At 40.1% G+C, this 23,836-nt stretch overlaps 3 protein-coding genes across 5 annotated transcripts in view; 1 reads left to right on the top strand and 2 right to left on the bottom strand.

The window, feature by feature from the left end:
- Positions 1–23,836, top strand: part of bet1l (Bet1 golgi vesicular membrane trafficking protein like) — a 29,844-nt gene that overhangs the window by 2,955 nt on the left and 3,053 nt on the right. Inside the window, exons 1-3 of one of the 3 annotated variants that reach the window (XM_043686374.2) lie at positions 1,084–1,244; positions 19,839–19,930; positions 23,174–23,230. In XM_043686374.2, coding sequence (XP_043542309.1) covers positions 19,865–19,930; positions 23,174–23,230 — 123 coding nt within the window. In that variant the 5' untranslated portion in view covers positions 1,084–1,244; positions 19,839–19,864. Of the gene's footprint in view, positions 1–1,083; positions 1,245–19,607; positions 19,669–19,838; positions 19,931–23,173; positions 23,231–23,836 lie in introns of those variants that run through there. The other 2 variants (XM_087996470.1, XM_043686373.2) reach the window with 2 other exon arrangements.
- Positions 8,703–11,330, bottom strand: LOC148146877 (maestro heat-like repeat-containing protein family member 1). The gene has a single exon (XM_087996859.1). It carries the CDS (start codon positions 11,304–11,306, stop codon positions 8,703–8,705), a length of 2,604 nt encoding a protein of 867 aa, XP_087852985.1. The 5' UTR covers positions 11,307–11,330.
- LOC122557751 (ciliary microtubule associated protein 1A-like) overlaps positions 17,528–23,836 on the bottom strand; it is a 52,246-nt gene continuing 45,937 nt past the window's right edge. Inside the window, exon 9 of the mRNA XM_087996467.1 lies at positions 17,528–17,931. Within this exon, the coding sequence (XP_087852593.1) occupies positions 17,869–17,931 (63 nt within the window). The 3' untranslated portion in view covers positions 17,528–17,868. The remainder of the gene's footprint in view (positions 17,932–23,836) is intronic.

Genomic DNA, 23,836 nt, shown 5'->3' with positions numbered 1-23,836 from the left:
CTTGAAACCCTTCCTATTCATATTCCCATCCAGAAGCCTTTTAAATGTTGTAATTGTACCAGCCTCCACCACTTCCTCTAGCAGCTCATTCCATATGTGCACTTTGTGTGAAAAAGTTGTCCCTTTTAAACCTTTCCCCTCTAGATTTGGACCTCCCCCAACCTAGGGAAAATACTTTGTTTATTTTCCCTATCCATGCCCCTCATGATTTTATAAACCTCAGCCTCCGATGCTTCAGGGAAAATAGCTCAAGTCTATTTAGCCTCTCCCTATAGGTCAAACCCTCTAACCTTGGCAACACCCTTTCACAAGTTTCACAACATCCTTCCTATAGCAGGGAGACCAGAATTGTGATATATTTAGATTGAGTTACTTGAGTACCAATGGCTACAGTCACTTGTGTGGATATGTCTCCAATCAGTGGAGAGATTTCTCCAATTCCCATTGATTATAATTTTGCTAGGACTAATTCATATCTTATATGGTCAAATGCTGCCTTGGTGTCAAGGACAGTCAATCCCTGTCCCACTTGTCCTGGAGTTCGGTCTTTTCACCCATATTTGACTGTGATTTGGCCCTAGCCAGACTGAGTGTTAGTGTGGTGGTCGACTGCTGCTTAATAGCAACATGTCGATAAACCCTTCCATCATTTTGCTGATGATCGAGAGTAGACTGACAGAGACAGTAATTAGCCTGATTGAATTTTTTTCTGCTTTTTGTGGACAGACATACCTGTGCAATTGCCAGGTAGGTGTTTTTTTTTCTTGCTGCTTGACTAGGGGCTACTTCTGGAGCACATCCTCACCACTGTTACTGGAATCTTTTCAGGGCCATTGAACCCTCTGGACATGATCACCCCTCTGCTTGCCTTCCATGATCCAACACTGCAGAGCACCCCCCTCCATTCCTGGCAGCCTGAAGCCATTTCCCTGGACTGAACCTGTGATCTACCCTAGTGTACATCACTTACCTGGCACCTTGCCCACCCCACTCATTGACATCCTAACTCTTTGACCAACTCCCACCCTAACTCTACACTTAACTTACATACTTACCCTTTCACTGCAGCTGTCATTCTGGCTGGAAATGCTGTGGAACATTTAAATGACCAAACTGACAACTGCAAAAGGGAGGGTGCTTTCCATACTGATTCTCTTCACTCCTGGATTTGTGGGTTCTTGGATAGATTCATAACAAGAAACACCTGTCAAGGAACTTCCAGCATAGGAGACACCTAAAGTTAAGTGAGTAGGTTTTAATCTAATTCTAAGTGGAAATATTGATTATGACCTGATTGGAACATCTGGGCCATGACATCATTCATTACTTCATAACTTTGAATCAATCTGAAACTAGAAAAGTGATGGTTTTGGAGAATGGGACGTTGCTGTCAGTGATGAGCAATGCTTTGACTTCCATAAAGATTGACGCATTAATTTTGATTTGAGTTATGGCTACACTGAGTTTACTTGCACATTGATCTATGAGCATTGTTGATGAGGGGTCACTGATTAAAAATAAGGAGTTGCCCATTTAAGATGGTGAAGGCAAATTTATTTTCTTTAAGGATCTTTGAAACTTCCTAAAAATGTAGTAGAAGCATAATCTTTTGAATGTTTTTAAGGGAGAAGTGAATTGGTTCTTGATAAGCGTGGGCTAAAAAGTTATCGGGGGTTAGTTGGAACATGGAATTGAGTTTACAATAAGATCAGCTAGGATTTTGTAAAATGGTGGAGAAGGCTCAAGTGGCTAAATGTAATAGAATTGTAGTTGCTGCTTCAGAGACCTCTGTAGAAACTTTGCAAGTTAGATTGGAATGTCCAGTTATTGAACAGAATGCATTTGCTGTTGCTCAGTGACATGGAGTAAATGTAATTACACACTGGGTAATTCTGTCTGTTGCTGTACTTGCATAATTTAATGAGGAGACAGTGATAATTAAACTTAGTTTCCTGCCATGAATGATGGGAGCATTGCAGATGGTGCCCCAACGGCAATGCAGATTTCTGATTTCATTATGATCCGAAGGAAGATTACTTTTGATTATTAGTCTTGCTTCTCTTTTGTTGATGCACAACATCCTATATACCAAGCATACTCCATATCTTCATAACACTCGCCTGAAGCAGCTTACAACTGTGTTAGTCTTGGCCTGTCGGTTTTGCAGCCGACACTCACTCATTGCCCAGGATATTGGTCAATAGGTTGACCTCTCAGCATGATTGGCTGCTCTTCAGTTATTTAAGTTCAGGACAAGGAGGCAAATAAAAGACATGAAATTATTTAGAAAGAACAGGCAGGACAAATGAGAACAAGGATGAGTGGTCATTCAGGATGCATTAATGCAGGAAAAGACTAGGAATGGAGGAAAACTGGGGTAATATTGGAAATGCTTAAGTTTTCCTGATGCCAGTTAAAGTTGAATAGTAAGTGATGGCAGTTAGAGAAGGATTTGATGGATTGCATTTTTACACCTTTCGTGATCTCCGTATGACAGGGCCATATTTAAACCCTTAGTGGACAATCTTGGGATTTAAAACTCTAAAAATGCGTTTGAGAATTGTCAGAATAACATGTAGTGTAACAGTCATTATACAATGTGTCTCCACATTAACTTACCCGGCCAACATGAAAGCAGGCCTCCTGTTTCTGGAGGGTACGGGATCCCACACCTCAGCAGCTATAGGAAATGGTTGTGGGCCCACAGATCATCGGTTTCGTTGGGAAATAACAATTGATGTTCTTCCATTGAAAAAAGTGGTAGTAGTATGCTATTCACTCATTGAACTTGCTTTACTGTTTATGTGATTATGGCTGATCATCTATTTCAACAGCGTGATCATCACCCTCTTACCATACTCCTCGACATCTTTAGTATTTAAAAATCTATATTTTACAGCCTTATGTGGCAGAGAATTCCACAGAATGACCACTCTTGTGTGAAGAAATTTCTCTTCATCTCGATCCTAAATTACCTACCCAGTATCCTGAGACCATGACCGCTTTTTCTAGATGCACACACCCCTCCTTCCTCCAAAGCCAGGGAAAGCATTGTGCCTGCATCTTGTCTGGAGGAGAAAGTGAGGTCTGCAGATACTGGAGATCAGAGCTGAAAATGTGTTGCTGGAACAGCGCAGCAGGTCAGGCAGCATCCAGGGAACAGGAGAATCGACGTTTCGGGCATAAGCCCGAAACGTCGATTCTCCTGTTCCCTGGATGCTGCCTGATCTGCTGCGCTGTTCCAGCAACACGTTTTCAGCCCTGCATCTAGTCTGTCCAGTTCTGTGCAAGCTCCACAAGTTTCAGTGAGATTCCCTTTCATTCTTCTAAACTCCTGTGAATACAGGCCTAGTTGACCCAATCTTTTCTCATATAGTGATCCCACCATTACAAGACTTAGTCTTGTAAACCTTTGCTCCATTCCCTCTGTGGCAAACCTATCCTTTCTTAGGAAAGAATATCAAAATTACATACAGTATTTCAAATGTGGCATCACAATGACGCTGTATGGCTGCAATAAGGCATCCTCACTCAAATCCTCTTGCAGTGAAGGCCAAATACACTTGACTTTCTAAATGTTTGCTGCAAACCTGCATGCTTAATTTAATTGACTAGTATGCAAGTATGTCTAGGACCATTTGTACAATAACATTTCCAATCTATTCCTGTTTAAATAAAACTTACATCATTCATTTTCCTACCGAAATGAATAATTTCATGCCTAGCTACGTTGTATTAAATTTACGACGTGCTGCCTACTTAACCTGTCTAAATCCTTTTAAAACATTACATCTTCCTCAGAATTCACAATTCCACCTAGTTTTGAGTTGTCAGCAAGCTTGAAAATATTACGTTTCATTCCCTTATTCATATTGTTGATATATGAAATAGTTGGGCCACCCAAGCACTGATACTCTGATAAAACTAGGAGAAAATGAGGACTGCAGATGCTGGAGACCAGAGTTGAAAAGTGTGGTGCTGGAAAAACACAGCAGGCCAAACAGCATCCGAGGAGCAGGAGAATCGACGTTTCGGGCATGAAGAAGGGCTTATGCCGAAACGTCGATTCTCCTGCTCCTCGGATGCTGCCTGGTCTGCTGTGGTTTTCCAGCACCACACTTTTCAACACTGATACTCTGATGCCCCACTCCAAAAAAAGACCCAATTATTCTTAATTTCATATCTGCTAATCAGTTCTCAATCCATGCCAATTCCATATACTTTCATTTTGAACAATAATCTCTGGAATTCCCTCCCAAATGTCTCCAGCTCCTTAAGATACTAATTAAAACCTCTTTGATGAATCTTTTGTTTATTTGGCCGTATGTCACCTTTTATTTGGTAGTGCTTTAGTGACAACAGTGTGGCTTTAACAGGTGTATATTTTGTCCTTTTTTTTTAATGAAGAGAGGTTGAGATAGAGGTACCAAGTAGTTTGTTCAAAACCAATAAATAAAACAGCTTGTGAGGCCTTGGGGTTTTTGAAGTTGGAACAACAGAAGTAGCATGATGGGGTGAGGTCAAGCTCCCACAGAACCCAGCGTTTTAGTTTAGCTTTCAGAAGCTGTTAAGGTGTGGAATCTGTTATATACTTCCCCCTACTACAGCAAAACACTTAAGTTCTGTCTCACTTCGAATTTTCTTTTGATGTTCTTTCCTCCTGGACAGGGAGAAATGTTGCATGTGAGACAATCTATTTTACTGAATTTGACTCTGCCAAGGGTCTCCTTTATGGAATATTACTATCTTCGAACAGTTTATCAGTGGTAATTAACATGTGTATTATCTTAAATATTTTAAGAGTTAGTTACTCTTATTTTGTTTTTATTATTCTTATTTTTATTTATTCTTATTTTGTTTGTACTTTAAATATAGTGTAAGAATAAAGTGTGTTTTGCTTTAAACCTGGCAGTTTGACCAATTGTATGCATCTGAAACACTTGCCTTTAAAAATAAGAGAAAGTTGGGGACTACACTATCTTCTCAATATAATTTAAGAGAGGTTGGTCTGGTCCACTCCTGTGAAGTATTTGGGATAGTTTTAGTAATGTTAACGGTGCAATATAAATCTAATTTGCTATAATTTGTGGGCGGCACGGTGGCACAGTGGTTAGCACTGTTGCCTCACAGCACCAGAGACCCGGGTTCAATTCCCGCCTCAGGCGACTGACTGTGTGGAGTTTGCACGTTCTCCCCGTGTCTGCGTGGGTTTCCTCCGGGTGCTCCGGTTTCCTCTCACAGTCCAAAAATGTGCAGGTCAGGTGAATTGGCCATGCTAAATTGCCCGTAGTGTTAGGGGCAGGGGTAAATGTAGGGGAATGGGTCTGGGTGGGTTGTGCTTCGACGGGTCGGTGTGGACTTGTTGGACCGAAGGGCCTGTTTCCACACTGTAAGTAATCTAATCATAATTATATTTTTAAAAACCTTTACTATTAGCTTTGAAATTACTTGCAAGATTGTCTGTTTTTGACTCTCATGACTTTTGTTTCATCCTTCCACGATCTTTGTAGTGCTCTTAGTCTATTCCATTTTCACTAAGTGTAAATCTTTTACACTTAGTATCATCTTTGTTAGTCCTACAAATTTATTTGGAAGCACTAGCTTTTGGACTGCTGTTCCTTCATCAGGTGGTTACCAGCGCTGTGAAAGCTACTGCTTCCAAATAAACCTGTTAGATTATAACCTGGTGTTGTGTGACTTTTAACTTTGTACACCCCAGTCCAATACCAGCACCGTCAAATCATTTGTTAGTCCTGATTCCTTCACTACATGACTCAGCTTCTTCCTTTGAGTGATTAGATTAGATTAGATTACATACAGTGTGGAAACAGGCCCTTCGGCCCAACAAGTCCACACCGCCCCGCCGAAGCGCAACCCACCCATACCCCTAACCTAACACAACGGGCAATTTAGCCTGGCCAATTCACCTGACCTGCACATCTTTGGACTGTGGGAGGAAACCGGAGCACCCGGAGGAAACCCACGCAGACACGGGGAGAACGTGGCATGTACTGGTTTTGAATTAGACCAAATATTTCTTAAGTGTCTTCCACTAATTGTATATTTACTCATTAACAGATCGGATCAGTTTGCGTGGTCAGTTTATTCCTCACCTTCAGAATTTGCAATTTAACTCTAGTTAATTTTCTTTGAGAGAAATTCAACATAAGGCCATGTAATCTTAAAATAAGAGCCTTTTAGGAATAAAATTCTTTGCACAAAGTACAGTACAAATCCTGCCTCCCCGAAGGCTGTGAATACTGTGGGTAAATTGAAATTTTGGGGAGTTTAAGGTTGATATTTTTGTTGGTAAGTTTATTAAGGGTTTTGAAGAAAAAATGGGTGAATGGAGCTGAGTGACAGATTAGCCGTAATGTAATTGAATGTGGAGGTGCTGGTGTTGGATTGGGGTGGACAAAGTTAAAAATCACACATCCAGGTTATAGTCCCAAAGGTTCATTTGGAAGTATTAGCTTTCAGAGTGCTGCTCCTTCATCAGGTAACTGTTGAAGGAGCAGCTCTCTGAAAGCTAGAACTTCCAAATAAACCTGTGGGACTATAACCTGGTGTTGTGTGATTTTTAATGTAATTGAATGTGGAATAGGTTTGAGGGACTGAATGGCATCCTCCTATTTCTTGATCTGTGGAACGTGAGTGGTGCTCAGTAATTCTTTCTTCACTCTGTAAGGTCCTGGGGAATGTTGCTGAATAAAGAGACCCTGGAGTGCAGGTTCATAGTTCCTTGAAAGTGGAGTCGCAAGTAGATAAGATAATGAGGAAGGCGTTTAGTGTGCTTTCCTTTATTGGTTAGTGCATTGAATGTAGGAATTGGGAAGTCATGTTGCGCCTGTACAGAACATTGGTTAGACCACTACTGGAATACTGAATGCAAATCTGGTAACCTTGCTATAGGAAGGATGTTGTGAAACTTGAAAGGATTCAGAAAAGGTTTACAAGGATGATGCCAGGGTCGGAGTGTTTGAAAGCTATAGGGAGAGGCTGAATAGACTGGGGCTATTTTCCCTGGAGAGTCAAGAGGTTGAGGGTGACATTATAGAGATTATAAAATTATGAGAGGCATGGGTAGGAAAAATAGACAAGGTCTCTTCTCTGTGGTGGGGGAGTCCAAAACTAGAGGGCATAAGTTTAGGGTGAGAGGGGAACGTTTAAAAGGAACTGAAGGGGCAACTTTTTTCATGTAGAGGCTAGTGCATGTACAGAATGAGCTGCCAGTTGAAGAGGTGGAAGCTGGTACAGTTACAGCATTTAAAAGGCATCTGGATGGGTATGTGAATAGGACGGGTTTAGAGGGAAATGAGCAAGTGCTGTCAAATGGGACAAGACTTATTTAGGATATCTGGTTGGCATGGATGAGTTGGACCGAAAGATTTGTTTCCATGCTATATGTCTCAATAACTGTACAATTCTAGGTTACAAATTATTTGAAGTGAGATGGACTTGCACTAAGGGTGTGATCACATTAATCTGTATGGCTGTTTGCATTGGTGACATTGGCAAATCTGCATTACTAGTATAGAGGATCCTATTGTTCCACTCACCAGTATAGGGCCAGATTTTGGATTAATTCCATTAGAAAATTTGATATGATACTGCAGCAAGGAATTCATAAACTGGGAGCATGAAATGTAGCTAATGTCACAATTGTGGGTGCAGTTTGAATGTAACAAATTGACATTCATTTATAATTAGTAAAATGATAAAATGACGGGTAGCCACATTTATTTGGGTTTATAGAGAATAGGTGGAGAGCTGAGATTTGGGACCCCTGTAGTCAAGGGAAGTCTGAGGATTAGGGCGTGCATGGAAGGGGACCCTGACAATTTGGAGCCTCCTCTCGAAGGAAAGCTTGTCTGAAACGAAGTTGAAAGCATGTATGGTCACTGTAAGAAAGAAAGTGCTTCTCTGAATTCAAAGTACAGCCACAGCTGTCAGCTAAAGATCGGGCTACACCAAATGTAACAATTGGCTATTAAATTGATACCTGAGTTTTGGTTGTTGGTTGACAACAATTTGAATTTAACCAACAAGTTTAAATTATGTCCAGGATACCAGAAGCCAATGCCCATTTGAATTGTAATGTTTTGACACCTGGAAACGAATCAAATTATAAGAATTTAATGTGTCATGGGCAGTATAGAAACCTGGTATTTTGAAAATTTGAGAGAGAGCGAGCAACTGCTTTGGAGCTGGAGAGCTAACTGCACATCTAACATCTTGTTTTCAAAGACTTTAGAAAACACTCTTAATCAAAGGTACCTTTTTGTGTGAAACCTACTCAGGAGATCAGCAGCCAGAAGATTGAAGACAGCGGGGAAGACAGAGACTGTGTGGCCTTGAGATTAAGTTAATGTAATGTTTAGTAAGTGTGTTATTGTAACAGCATATTTTTTATAGAGTTGAGATCAGATATTTAGTTAAGAAACGGAGGTCTTGGATTTGTGAATAGTTGTTTTGTGTTCACTGTTAGAGTTAAGAAAAGAAATTGTTATTTTTCTTTAAATAGTGGAAATTAGTAGTTCTCTGTCACTCATATTTTAACAGAGGCGAGATGAGCTTTGCTGGGTGTTTGGTTTAATTAGCAGAGGTTTGACTTCCACGTTGTAACGTGTGTAAAGGGGGAAGTCAAGTATTGAAGCCCTATGTTGGTTTTTCCCTGATATCAAGTTGTAATATTTATTATATCAGGTGAATCTCTGGACAGATCTGAAATGTTTTTCTGGGCGTTGGAAAAACAATCCTGACAAGGTGACTGCGTTTGCTCTGAGCTGTTCCTCTGGATTGTTGAAGTAGGGCATACAGTCCATGATATAACCGTGGATTCTTTCAGGGAAGTCTTTGATGAGTTGTTGTGATATGACCCTCAGGAACTCCATGTATTTTAGTGTTGGCTCCTCTAAGTACTTCACAATCACTGAGACAGCCTTCGCTGAAATAATAAGAGGGATGACTGAATGCAGTGTCGAGTTGCAAGACCTAGAAACCTCTTTGCTGTTTCCATCGAGCTGCAGTAACAAGCGAACTAGATTCAAATGGATTTGTCGACACAAGCAGGATTTGGGATCTCTGGTTCCACACTTGGCTAAGCTCCCCAACACAGTAAATGCTTCAGCCCTTACTTTATCGCTGGTAAATTCAAAGAATGGTTGTACTGCAGTGAGGATTTTGATTAAAAAGGGTTTGATAGTACTGGTTTTTAACAGATTCAAGTGTTTATCCAGGCAGGAGAGGACCTCAAACATCAGCACCTCATTGTTATGTTCCCTGGATCCCATCATAGAAATGATTGAATATAGCACTTGGCGAGAGTATTTTTCAATGCATTGAGGAGCTCCAGTTGTGATGTTATCTAGCCCCTTGATACACAATAATTGGAGAACTGGAGAAGAATTAGGTAGCCATTGAAGTAATCTGTTCATCAGGGTATCAGTGAGCTGCAGCTGCAAAACCAGTGATGATCTTAAAAGCTCTCCAAAGAATGCAGCCACAGTAATTTTCTGACACTCTTGTAGGCTGGGCATGAATTCTGCTAGTTCATCTATAATCCTAGTCAAACTGGTATCAGTGTAACTGGCCATTGTTTTGACAAGCAAGACTATCCCCATTACTGATTTGTGGATATCCATCATAAGGTTCCAACCTCCATTTTCTATCAAGCAGTTTAGCACTTGTTGTTTTCCTGTCCGATCCAGCAAGTCCATTAGAGTCTCTGCACATTTCATACACATGTCCCCACTTCTTGGTGTTTGAGACTCAACTACAAATTCAAACTGCCTTGCTTCAGAATCAGGAGCAAGAACTTCAGGTAGATAAACATTAATCGAGGAATTGAGGTGGATTAATAGAGTGCTGAATAACTTTGGAAACAATTGGATTACAGCCTGTGCTGATGTAGGTGTGTTTATTATCTGGTATAAAGCACAAGTAACAGCCAGTGATTCGGCATTTGGATATAGTGTCACATTCTCATAAATGGGATAGGTTTTCTTTTCCCCAGTTGGTAACTGTTTGTTCAGTGTGTCTAAAAGTACTTGAATTGTAATTGGTGCACAATCTGTGTCCTCAGCTAGTGATCTCCATATTTCAGTGGTGTTCATATCTAAAGGGACAGGATAAGTGAGGAGACATGATACAACTGCTGCTGTGTTTTGCTTGGCTAGAATAGCAATGCTCCGCAGAACTGAAAGTTTTGCCTCTTTGCAACGAATTAACTGCAGGTGACTCCTCAACACTTCAAGTAATTCAGGTACCTGATTCTGGAGTTCATTGCCATGTTTTTTAATGATGGTTTTAATGAGGATAGCAGCTGCACTGGAACAGCTAAGCTGTTGATCATATAGTCCCTTGAAGGCCATGAGCAATAGGTTGCCCAGCTGTTCATGGGGCATACACTTTGAAATAACTTCTGTGATCTGGAAGCATGTTTGTAGGAGGACTGAAGTATCCGGATTAGCTAACGCTTGTCTGACTGATTTCAGAACCTCTAGCTGCTCTTTGTACTGATCCAGATTTGTGCCTCCATAGGATAACTGAATGCTGAAGATGGTGTACAAACAATCAATGACAATCTGCCCAATAGAAATCAACGGGTCTGCACAGCGTGGCATTATCTGTCCAATCAAACTACCCATGTTAATTAATGGAAATGCATCAAGCTTCTCCATATATTTCAGCAATACTAAAATCATGTCCATAGCTCGCTCTCGTTCATAGTCCTTTGTTGAAATGATCCATTCCTCAAATTGTTGAAACATGGCCTGAAGACCTTCAGATGACAGGTCCTGAAGTAATATTTCCTTCAGAAGTTCTTGCAAGGCAGTGATGGTTTGGATATAAAGTGTTGTACTATCTTTGCTGCTAGCCATGTCTTTGTCCTTATCTAGTTCTAAAGGGAGAATGCTGAAAGTACTAGTCAGGCAGGTATGGATTAGTTGGGAAGTTAGGATATCAGTTTGGTTTGATTCAGTGTGTAGTTGTACAAGATGTAGACAGGCGATCATGGCTAACTTTCGAACAGGACCGTGTAGCAGCTCTTGTGGTTCATCCTGTATAAGATTCTGCATGTACATGAGCAGCTCTCTCTTTCTGATAAAGTTGAAAGGAACACTCTGATAATTTGAGTGTAGTGATTTGGCTATCATTGTTACGGCCTTTATTATGCTGAGTTTTAGTGTAAGATCCCTGGGTTTGGCCTTTATTCTATTCCCACTTGTAATAAATTCACTGATAGCTGACAGAATGTGAGACTCTATTCTAGACAGTAGTTCTTCTGGTGTATAGAGTGCCATGTTCCCATAGCACAGGACTAATGTGCTCTTAGCTTGATCCAGATCCACATCAGGCTTGTCATTGTTAATATGGAAAAAACTGTTAGTACTCATAATTCTGTTAGAATTGGCAAACTCCTCCAGACTGCTGAGGGTGTCATTGAAATGGGTCATGGCACAGAAACCGATGGCAATGGCTGCCCCCTCTCTCTCTGCATTCTCATTGTGCTGCACGCTCAGTAACATTTGGTGAAGTTCCTCCTTTATATTGCGTTTGCGAACCTGACTGAGCACTATCCCAAGAGCTTTATAGAGAAAGCCCTTCTCCTGTGGAGAACGATCATGGGTGTCAATCTGTTGATACATTTCGTCACAGAGCTGACTTGTCCATTCCTCATCATCAATGATATTCAAAGTTTTTGACAGGAACAGCAATAGTTTCTCTTCCCATTCCTGTTCATGTAGACTCTCTTTTAAATGACCTTGTAATTGGTCAACTAATGCTGGGAGCTCCTCATCCCACCAGCTTGCTGTTGCTGGATGAATATTAAAATTTAGGACTTGCAGTAGTCTCAGTGCTGCAGCTGCTCTGCTTCTTCCTTGATTTGGGCAACAAGACACGAGGAGGAGCCGGGCCAGCAGTGCCTGGGCTCTAGGGACATTGGTATTCCCACTGTAAATAAGGGAAAACCTTTCACCAATATCTTGTGGTTTCTTCTTTCCCAGATGTGCTAAACAGTTACAGATTGTTGTTAGAGCTTTGGTATATTGGGTCATTGTGACACATTCCAATAAGAATGGCCAGAGAGCATCCTCCATCTTCACAGTATTTGTGATCATAAACATCACTGTTTCACACACTGTGGCCAGGTCTTCATCTGTTACTTGCTCTTCTTGATGGTTGGTTAGTTCTGAGGTGGTTGAATCAATGGAAGCAGCACACTGTCGGATGAGGAATTCTACTGTTGCCTTTCCTTCTTCTGGCTCAAGGTAACCATGCTGGGCCATGGCACATATTACTTGGGCAATTAACTTCTTCTCATGATTAGTGCAATTCATCTGGAGCATTGGTTTAATAGCAGCAACAATCTTAACTTGCTTCCTCTCTAAGTGCGAGGAGACTGAACTGATGAGATGCCTCAGCACAGTGAGCGTTCCCACTCTCATTTGTTGTTCTGTATTCTCTAACTTGAGTAAGAGGAAGTCAACTAGTGAATCTGCATAAATTGGGGCTAGAACTATGAAACAGCGAAGGATCTCTGTGTGATTCTTTGTGGTATGATGGTTATTTGCCCCTACCGAGAGGCATATCTGCTGATGGAGATTATTAAGCAGATTATCCAGCTGTGTTTTCAACCCAGGATGTCCCATCTCCATAGCAGCATCTAGCAACCGGCATAGACACTCTGTAATGGAAAAGTGCCCAGGTTGTTTCTTGTAGAGAGAGAGGATAGCTGGAATCATCTTGGGAAGTTCTTTCTCAAATTTGTCCTTGGGTAGCAGACAGCTGACGTATCCCAAAGCTTCCACTACTTGGATGTTCAGTTTAGAAGGCTCCTTCTGAAGCCACACCTTGAAGAATGTGCTATAGACAGTGCTAATCTCAGAGTAGAAAGAGTCTTTTGTCACTGTCAGGTCTGAGGCTTTCTCAGTATTTTCCAGGTAGAGCAGAATGCTCTTACTAAAACTTCCCAGTGCTGCAGCAAATACAACTTTCAACTCATCCTGTTTAACTCCGAAAAGAGCTGGAATCATTGTCCCTATAATAGATTTCAGAAAAGGCATCATGACCAGCGTGTTTTCTGCTGACATTTTGGTCAAAGTTTTCACCATGTATGCATTTGGAACATTCCCTTCCTTTAAATTCTCCATCGTCAACTGGAGAACTTGATCCATAAACCTGAAACTCATGGTAACTAGGAGATTGCTTGCAGCTTCCTGGCTGTCAGCTTGACTTCCTGTTAATTTAGTAATCCATAGTGCAGCCAATGAGAGAATGTTTTGTGCTAGGCCTTCACTAATTTGTTCAAGTGTTTTTTTGGTAATCATTGTCATGGTGTCGAAAATTACAGCCCCCTGTAGACCTGTCAATGTGCTGTGGTGAGACAGATAGTCATGACAGACAGTTAACACCATCTCTGGGTGGTGACATCCCAGAATGTATAGACTATTCAGTATTTTCTTCCGAGAATCCTCATCTTCCTCAGCAGTCATCTTTATGAGGCTCACTGAGAATAATTCCACATTGCGATGCATTTTTGAAATCTTGGCACAGACTGAAAATCAAAAAGATGGAATTGCTCAGTTCGGTATTTTAAAGCTTACTAATGTGTCCTCAGTACAGATGAGATTTGAAATACTGAACCTTTTGAAATGCTAAACCTTCTCAAACACCCAAAGCTGCTCAGTCCAGCATTTTGCTCTATGATCTATCCAATCTTCCTTGATTTGAAGAAACCTTTAATTGTGTTTTGTAGGTAATTGCCAATTAATTGTTCACTAATTTGATCTGATTTGAGATGTATTTGGAAACTGTCTCAGTTTTTGGCTAACAGTTTTTTTTCTTAATTGATTAATGATGCTACTTTGCAGTATTTTCAATCCTCCTCACAGTGGTCTTCGAAGTTTGGTCCAATTGACTCACATTTACAGATGCACATTGTGTACCACTTTGTTGTGTTTTGTCAGGAATCTGTGTTGTCATGGTTTCCTTGTGAAGCCAGATGATGTCATCCTTTGGTTGTGATGTTGATCTGGGTTGTATGCCCATTGGAGGCTAATGCTCAGTCATGAGATGCAGACTATTTGACAAGGTAGTCGACCCTACATAGAGACCCCATGTTGGATTGCAATCCTTATACATATCATGTTGTGCCTAACCCTTGAAGTATTCATACCAAAACATGACACCATGGAAGAGACAAACCTAAAGTTCCCTAAAATTCAGATGTTTGCATGGCATGGAATTAGAAATCAAAGATTTGATCTACCTGATGTTTCATATTTCTACATTCTCGCTAATAATTCCATCCCTTAGCAATGAGGGACCTTTACTTGGGTAGTAAAGTGTCAAAGACAATGGAGTTTGTTTGAAGCAAGTAAAGTACTTTGGCTGAAGCATTGTAAGTGGCTGTATAAATGTAAGTCTTTCTTTTGTATTAGTGGGCTGTGAAACAAGAGATTCCACTTTACACAATAAACTGGACATTCTGATGTAGCAGCAACGTCTGATATGCTGATACAGTTCAATCCCTGGAAACATATAAAATGATAGAAACGGTCCACTCCAATTCTCATCTGTTTGAATATTACATCACAATTTTGTCTCAGTCTCCACATTTATAAGAACATAAGTGGGAGCAGGAAATTCAACCCCACAAAACTTCAAAGCCATTCAATACAATCACTCCACTTCCCTGCCTGCTATCCATTAAACCCATTACTAATTACAAATTAAAAATCTGTGTATCTCTTTAAATGTACTCAGTGTCCTGGCATCCAGTGCATTCTGGGGTAGTGCATTCCACAGATTCACGACCCCATTGAGAGAAATAATTTCTCCTCATATTGGTTTTAAATCTGCTATCTTAACAATGACCTCCATTCTAGATTGCCACACGAGGAAACATCTTTACAAGCCAACTTTGTCAGTCCTTTTAGCATCTTCTATGCTTCAATTAGATCTCTTCTCACTTTTCTAAACTGTAGAGAGTATAGGCCTAAGCTGCTTTCTCTCTCATAAGCCTCATCTGAACTATCTCCAATGTAACTCCATCTCTCTTCAAGTAAGCAGACCAAAACTGGATGCAGTCTCCAGGTGCTGTCTCACTAATTTCTTGTACAATTGCAGCAACCTACTTTTACATGCTCTTCCTTTAGCAATAGTGGAAAATTCCTTTTGCCTTCCTTACTACCTGCTGTGCCTACGTATTAATTTTCTTCGATTCATGCATAAGGTCAGTGAGAACCATCTGCACTGAAGCTTCTCTCAATTTAAATAATAAATTGCCTTTCTATTCCCTGTATTCTTGACACATAAATCTTACAGACTTTTCATGTGAATATAATGCAGTTTTCTTGACTAAAATGTTTCTTGAGATTTGAACTCATTCCTATCTGTTGAGGTGAGCTACATTTCTGAAATAAATTCACTTGTTCCATAATGCCTCTGAAAGTAGCATCGTGTTACCTGATCCCTCTGAGATTCAGGAATAGCTGATTAATAGTAATTTTATCTTAAGTTTGTTTCCTTTGCCTGAATTCACTTTTCTTTGAAATTCCTATCTCCTCGTCACCACCTTCAGGCTCTGCTCTGTTCATTTTAACATCTAAGCTCCACCTGTGTTCTCCTCACTATTGTCCATGTGATAATTCAAGGATGTAAATGTGTCCAATCTTATGTCAGTAAAGTGAAGGTGATTGAGCCAAAGACACTATCTTCTCATCTTGAACTGAACAATAATGTTGCTTTGTGATTTTGCTGTTGCACAGTTAATAGTTTTCATTAATAAAGGGCTATTCCATTTAGTGTGGTCAATGAAACATTAACCATGTGTAACTTTTAAATGTCAATCTCAGTTGGATGACATGAGCAGTACAGCAATTTATTTAAATGCTCTCTTTTGTTGGCATGATTAATGCATGAGTACAGCTACACTAATTTGTCAGTATCTTGCTTAAGCATCTATTTATATGCAAGGAGGTTCAGCAGTATTAGAGCACATGACTTAATATACTATAATCTACAGAACTATGGACATATACTGAAAAGTGAGATAAAGCTGGGTGGCTCATTTTCTTTGTACCACAGACTTGATAGACCAAGTAACTTCTTTCTGTATGATTCTATGACTTCGGAGCAGGAGTAGACCTCTTTCACTTAATAAGATGGTGGCTGATCTGATTGTGCTCTCAATTCCACTTTCCTGTCTGTCCCTTCGTAAACCTTGACTCCTTTATCTATCTAAGGTCTATCTAATGCAGCATTGAATAAGTTTACTGATCCTGGCGAAAAGAATGCCAGAAGCTAATGACTTTCTGATGGTAAAAGATTTTCCTCATCTTCATCTTAACAGCAAGACACTTATTTTTAAACAGTGTTCCCTGGTTTTACTGTCTCCTGGTACCTATTCTATCAACTTCTCTTTTATGTTCAGTAATTTTTAAAAAGGTCTTTCAGTCATGGGATGTGGGTGTCACTGGCTAGACCATTGCCTATAATATAACCATAATAATCGAACTGAGTAATTTGAGACGTGACGTGGTAAATGTAGAGAACCTAGGAAGAAAAGATGCCTTTGAACTTATTTTTTCCACTGCTAATGTTTAGTCTGCTGTAATCTCATTAATAAAGGTTGATCACTGTGATTAGTCAATAACTGTAATAGTTAGATGATAAGACTGTATCAGTGTAGATGGTGAACTGGGTGGACCCTGGAATTTTTTTGATCTGGCAATTCCCAAGAACATAGAAGCTAAAGTCAACTATTTAGTTTAAAAGGACACAATATAATTGAAGTTTACGGATTGAATAGTAAATCAGAACTTGGTCAATTAGGTTTCTTTGCCTTGTTCTCCATTGTGGACTATAGAGAAAACTAAGACTGAATGTGGTAGAAAGGGCTACAGCAGTGTGAATGGCTACTTTTCTAGTCCTGGATGATTCTAAATTCTTTTCTATCATTTTGAAGTTTGACAAGCTGCATTAAAACACTTTCTTAAGAAGATACTAATTTCCTTATAGACTATTTGTTTTCTGAGGTAATCATACTCGTGATTTGCAGCTGTTTCCTCCTTATACAGTCATAATTATACAGCATGGAAACAGACCCTTTAGTCCAACTTGTCTGCGCCAAAATATTCTAAACTGATATAGTCCCATTTGCTAACATTTGGCCCATATTCCTTTAAATCCTTCCTATCGTACCTATGTCCACCACCACCACCACCTCACACAGTTTGTTCCATACATGCACTACCCTCTGTGTGAAAATGTTGCCCCTCAGGTCCCTTTTAAATCTTTCCCCTCTCCCCATAAACCTATGTCATGTAGTTTTGGATTCCCCTACCCTGGGAAAAAGACCTTGGCTATTCAACCTATCTATACCCCTCATGATTTTATAAACATTTTTAAGCTCACCCCGCTGTAATAAGGTGTTGTTCCATCCTGCAGAAAGAAAATCAGAAGATGCAGTTATAACAATTTTTTGGACAATATGTTGGTCATTGCCCTATGGTGGGTCAGTTGTTAATCTCATTGCACTGTATCCCACTCAGTGCGCACCAAGAGAGCAGATTTTGGTTCATGCAGATTTGATTTTCATATTGCTGTTGTCTCCTTGCTATAAACACTTTCTATGTAAGTTGAATTGCAACTTGTATGCAAGCTTTGGTATTTAATAGTATCATACAAAACAGAAGTGCCTACGATCATACCAGTCTGAAGACACCCAATCTCATCTGCTCTTGGACTCTATGCAGGCCGGGTTTCTATTTGGATGGGTGACCACTTGGAAACAACAGGGGCAATACGATTTGGGGTCTTGTGAAGCATTGGTAATGTCCCTACTTTGGACCAGAAGGTCTATGTTCCAAGTCCCCTCCAGAGCTGTGTCACAACATGTCTGAATAAGTTGATTAAAAATATCTACAAAACAGAAGAAGGTTATTTACATTGTGGCACCCACTCTTGTCAAAATTAAGATGAACAAGGCAACAATCCTGCTCTTTGTCTGTAGTTGAGAAAGTGAGAAATCCCCTTGGCCATCATTACTAGAATCCCTAATGTTTTTCTTTGTTCCAGTTTCTTTAAAAATGTAATTCAGCTGAGATTAATGTTATGGCATGGATTGTTCTGATTATCATTGTTAGCTTCTGTATCATTAACCAGATCTCTTGTTTAACATTATTTTTGCTAATTATTCACTTGGATATTTTTTAAGTAATGAACCTATTGAGAATTGCATGTATTCAGATATCCATTAATGGTGACTTAATAGATGGATAATGAAGTACTTTTTTATCCATCAAGGAACCTTAAGAGGACATGCTGATAGGATGAGATAATGTAAAGTGAGAAAAGGTTCATATGGAGCATGAATACAGGTACAGATCAGTGGCATTAGACATGTGTATTGACTGTATATTGTATGTAATTAATAAGTGATACAAGATTTGAAATAGAAATTGCCATGCTGGGAGCTACTTGTGTAGACTTCCAGCATGTTAAAGTAATAAATTGGTAAAACATAGCTACCATTTAGTGGAAAAGCAGTCTGAATATACAATGCATGATTAGTAAGTTTGCTGATGACACTAAAATAGGCGGTATCATGGACAGTGCTGTAATTTCTGAGGAAGGTTATCAGAAATTACAGCAGGACCATGATCAACTGGGGAAGGGGGCCAAGAAATGGCAAATGGTGCTTAATATAGATAAGTGTGAAGTCTTGCATTTTGGAAAGCCAAATCAAGCTAGGAGTTTCATGGTGAATGGTAGGGCCTTAAGGAATGTAGTGGAACAGAGGGATCTCCGAGTTCAGGTTCACAGTTCTCTAAAAGTGGAGTCACAGGCAGACAGGACAGTGAAGAAGGCTTTTGGCACACTGGCCTTCATCAATCAGGGTATTGAGTATAGAAGTTGGGAAGTTATGTTGCAGTTATACAGGATGTTGGTGAGGCTGCTCTTGGAGTATTGTGTTCTGTTTTGGTGTCTTTGTTATAGGAAGGATGTTATTAAACTGGAAAGAGTGCAGAAGAAATTTACAAGCATGTTGCCAGGACTGAATGGTCTGTGTCATAGGGAGAGGTTGGACAAGCTAGGACGTTTTCTTTAGAGTATAGGCGACTGAGGGGGGACCTTTATAGAGGTGTATAAGATCATGGATAGGGTGAATTCACTCAGCTTTTTTCCCAATCGAGAGGAATCTAGGACAACAGGGCATCAATTTAAGAGTAGAGGGGGAAAAAATAAAAGAGAACCTGAGGATACTATGTGTATGGAATAAGCTGCCAGCAGAAGTGTTTGAGATGGGTACATTAGCACCATTTAAAAGGCATTTGAACAAATACATGGCTAGGAAAGGATTAGAAGGATATAGGCCAAGTTCAGAGAAATGGAGTTAGCGTGTGTGGGTGTTTTGGTTAACATGGACCAATTTGGGTGAAAGGACCTGTCTCTGTGCTGTAGGACTCTATGATTCTATGAATTACCTACACCAAAGCAGGAAATGAGCAGTTTCCTGTTTTGTATGATTCTAATAAACGCCAGCTGAGATATAACTTTCCTCTCCTCAGGACATCCGAAATTGCTTTACAGCCAATAAATTACTTCAAAAGATGGTCAGTGTTTGCAGCAAGCCTTGCAATCCATTAACGCAGCAAGGTAATAGGAGAAGAAGTGAGAAAAATGACTGACTGTGGTTGAAGGATCAGTGTTAACTTGGGGTCAACATTGAGGGTTCAGGGTAACCTGGGACTCCAAATTCCATCTTCCATCTACAGTCTGTATTTGTATGTTTGCCATTTATATGTTTATTTCTTCGTTTCTTCCAGGCCTCGGTTCAGGTGCAGTGGACCAAATGCTTGATGCAGAAAACAAACGAATGACCGATAATTTGTCCAGTAAGGTGTCCCGGCTCAAATCGGTTTGTCACATTTTAATTTCTAATGTTTTTAATCCCTCATCTAGAAATCATCAGTGATATTGAATTGCTGCTCTTCCCTTGCAGTCTAGGTCTCACGAACCGGCATCAGTTTTAAGAGTAGAGGGGAAAGGTCTTGATATGAAATTGTGATGCTAAAAGAGCAAACTTTTGTTTGGTGGAGTTCCTTCCAGACCTGTTTTTAAAATGCTGCAGTATGATAATTCAGAAAACTCATGAATTTCAATTGAGAAAACTAATGAGTGTCTGGGAACAAGATTAGTTAACTCTTCTAAAACCTGTAATAACGATTATTCATAAATTTATTTGATTAAGAAACAATGTGTTTGAGTATAGAGTGTAACTGATGAATTCTGTTGTTTTAATGGATGTATGTTCAGCCAAAAGAGAGAGTTTACAGGCTAGGTTGATGACATTCCATGTGTGATGTTGGGTTGGGTCTCATTTCAAAATACTGTATATAAAGTCACTGTTGGGGAGATGGATGAAAAATTTAGCTTTGTGTCCTGTTAATCTGTCATGAAAACATTTTGTCCTCCTCAGATGTCAACCTCCTGCTTAATGGAAACCTCCTGTGTCTGAGTCTGTCCAAAGTTATTTTCCCATGTCTTGGTATCCAACCTGCAAGTTTTGAGATTCACTTTCATATGACAGGGCGACCCCCGTATCCACGGGCCTGGTTACCACGGTTTCTGTTACCCATGGTTTACCGCGGCCCGAACATATAAAAGAGAACATACCAGAATCATGCACCAGAAGACATTTCCCATTTAAATGAATGGGTTCGCACCTGTCCACGGTTTTGAGCATCTGCAGTAGGTATTGGGATGTCTTCCTCGTGGGTATGGGGTGGGGAGCACTACTGTAGTTCATTATCTCAATTTTGGGATATCCTGTGATGTGGGTTCTCATACTTAGCTTTCTGTAGAGTACTGTCTTGGTATGTAGGAATCTTGCATTTGAAACAGCTGACCAACGCAATGAAGCTGTGCTCTGATAAGCATGCTTTTGATGCCAGGTACACGGCAATTTGTAAGAATATTTTGTTGGAGTTTTGTCCAGCTCCCTGATATTGTGGATATGTTTTGGACAGTGAAGATGGAGAGCTTCTAGCTACTAATATATTAGTAATGAATACAACAGTTTCAGCTCCTTGACCATACAATTTATATTTTTGTCCGTAGATTCTCTGGAATGTTCATTTCAACAACAAGATAATTGGGAATCATTTAAAGATATGATTCTAAAACTTACTTCTGAGGTGTAGTCCACCTGTTCAATTCATATGCAAGAAAGATTAGTTCACAGGGAGAATTTAATATGTTAGAAAATGTAACAATGACATTTATTTATTTTGCAGCTGGTAACAATTTCCTATGTTCAAAGCAGTTTACAAAGATTGGAGGAAACTACATGCAAATATAAAGGCAAAGAGACTAGAACAGGGGCATCAACAGACAAGTCATTGTTGGTGGGTGGCCTTAACATTGGATAAGGAGAAGGAAGAGTTTAAGGAGCAGGGCCTTGTGGATGGGTATTTGGAAAGGGGTGGAGGTAGGTTTTGGCAGGATATAGGACCTAGCAAAGATAGATCTGAAGAGGGAAAGCCGGCTGGCAGAGCATTGCAATGGTCAAGTGTGGGGATGATAGACATGGAAGGGTTTGAATAGATGATGGGTTGAGTTAGAGATATGGTTGTGGTGAAGGGATAAAAGGTGAATAACCTTTTCAAAGATTTTCATTTCAAACATGTTGTGGAAGTGAGGTCACTCTAGTCTGAGGGCCTTGGATATTTTCTAATCAACCTGTTCACAGATGTTATGACATACATTTGGAGCAGGTGGGACTTGAACCCAGGCATTCTCACTCGGAGATAAGGACACTACCACTGCAACATAAGAGCTCTGTAGTAATTAAATTTAATGTACGTGATCAGCCGTGATCTTATTAAATAGCAGAGCAGCCTGGAGAGACATTATGGTCCACTGTGCTCACATGTCTTGTGTTCAGTGGTTGTTGATGTGGTTACACATATAGATTATTTTGTGCTGGAGAGGATATGGATGTTAGAAACACAGCTCATGATTGGTTATTTAATGTTGCCTCCACTTCAGCCTGAAACGGTAGCTGGAATCCGATAGCAGGGTATAAACTGATGTGTACTGAAAATAATTTTACTTTTTCCTAGGATTTAATTAGAATTTGGTGTTTATGCAAGGCTGGATGTTAGACAAATAATCTGACAATACTATTGAAATTGAGCTATGTCTAAGGATGATGTACACAATGGGCAACATCACATGAAGGAGTGATAGATTATGGAGGTGGGTCTCCCATAACTAGTAAAATAAAGTGATTGCTTAACATGCTGTGGCTATGATGGAAGGTGTAAGGTGACAGTCCCTAGTACCTGGATATCAGGATTGGTACTCTGGGATGTTTGTGTGGTAAAACTTGTTGAAAGCTACAGAGAGGCTAAGGAATGATACATCCCAGTCAGAGAAGGTTGTTTGTGACTTTGAGGGTAAAAGCGACAGTTTTGAGCAAAATCTTGCAGATGGCAAATAAAAGACAGACTTGCTTTTCTAAGATGCCTTGCTCAACTTCATATAGTCTCAAACTACTTTACAGTTAAAGAAATACTTTTGAGGTTTTGTCACTGTCACGTTCAACTACTGTCCTAATAATATGGTACTTCCTCAATACTGCCTCTCCAATCCTCCTGCACACCCTCTGTACTGTCACCAACAGTGGAGTGTTCTGTTCAACAATAGTACAGCACTCCAGCCAGTCCACCTCTCTGACTGTGTAATAATTCCTCAGTGTTGCCTCTTTGAAAATGTGATACTTCCTCAGTAATGATTATCGAAAGATGTGCCACTGCCTTCAAATCTGCCCATCCAATTGTACAGCTTTGCGTAAGTATTAACTGTCCAACAGTGCAACATTCCCTCAATACAGACCTTCTGTCAGTGCAGTGCACCCTCTCGGAAGTCACACCAGTACAAATAGATTTTGTGTTTATGTCTTCCTGAGGCTTGAACTCAGAAACCTCTGACTACGAAGAAAGAGTACAATCTCTGAATCCAGCTGACTCATGTTGCACATTCTAATTTTCAGTGACTGTGTTTCTAGCATTAGATTTTATGATTCCCCTGTAGCGGTGGTCCATGTCAGATGATTTGTTTGTACCTTGTTAATTTAATCAATTCTCTGTTCAAGCAGATTGCTCTGGATATTGACCAGGAAGCTAGTGACCAGAATAGATATTTGGATGGCATGGTGAGTCCACACAAGCTTCAATGATTATTTTTAAAATGGAGAAAACAGTGTTTTATTGAGATTATCTAACTAAATACTAAGCTGAGAAACTACTGGCAATTCTGTAGAGCTACGACAACAGTTGTACTGTATGGAGAGTCTAAGTGTAGGCAAGCAGTAGTGATAGGGACTCTATTGTTAAGGTGGTGGAGGGTGAACTCACAGCAGTAGATCAGCATGCAGTGTGATTGAAGAGAAGAGGGGAGTTAACTCATGTCTAGTAGGAGGAACAGGCAGTGCCAGGTTATTGAACAGAGTGGGACTAGTGGTCTGAAGTATATTTATTTTAATGCACAGGTATAACGGATAAGGCAGATGAGCTTGCAGTCTAGGTTAATACAATGGATTAGAATATGGTAGCCAGTACAGAAACTTCTTTGAGAAAAGAGCAGGATTGGCAGCTCAGCGTTCCAGGGTTTAGATGTTGCTGTCAGGATAGAGAGGATGTAAAAGGAAGTTGGGGAGTTGCATCACTGATTTAAGGAGAATCAGTGAGGACATCTTGAAGGGCCCAACCAGCAACGCCAGATGTGTAGAATTTAGGAATGTGAAAGGTGCAGTCACTAT

Source organism: Chiloscyllium plagiosum, unplaced genomic scaffold (genome assembly GCF_037043375.1).
Source record: "Chiloscyllium plagiosum isolate Xiang-an unplaced genomic scaffold, Cpla_swu_hap1 HiC_scaffold_18, whole genome shotgun sequence".
NCBI classification, from domain to species: domain Eukaryota; kingdom Metazoa; phylum Chordata; class Chondrichthyes; order Orectolobiformes; family Hemiscylliidae; genus Chiloscyllium; species Chiloscyllium plagiosum.
Note: the sequence above shows the minus strand (reverse complement) of the source record. Positions and strands in the feature narration are given on the sequence as shown.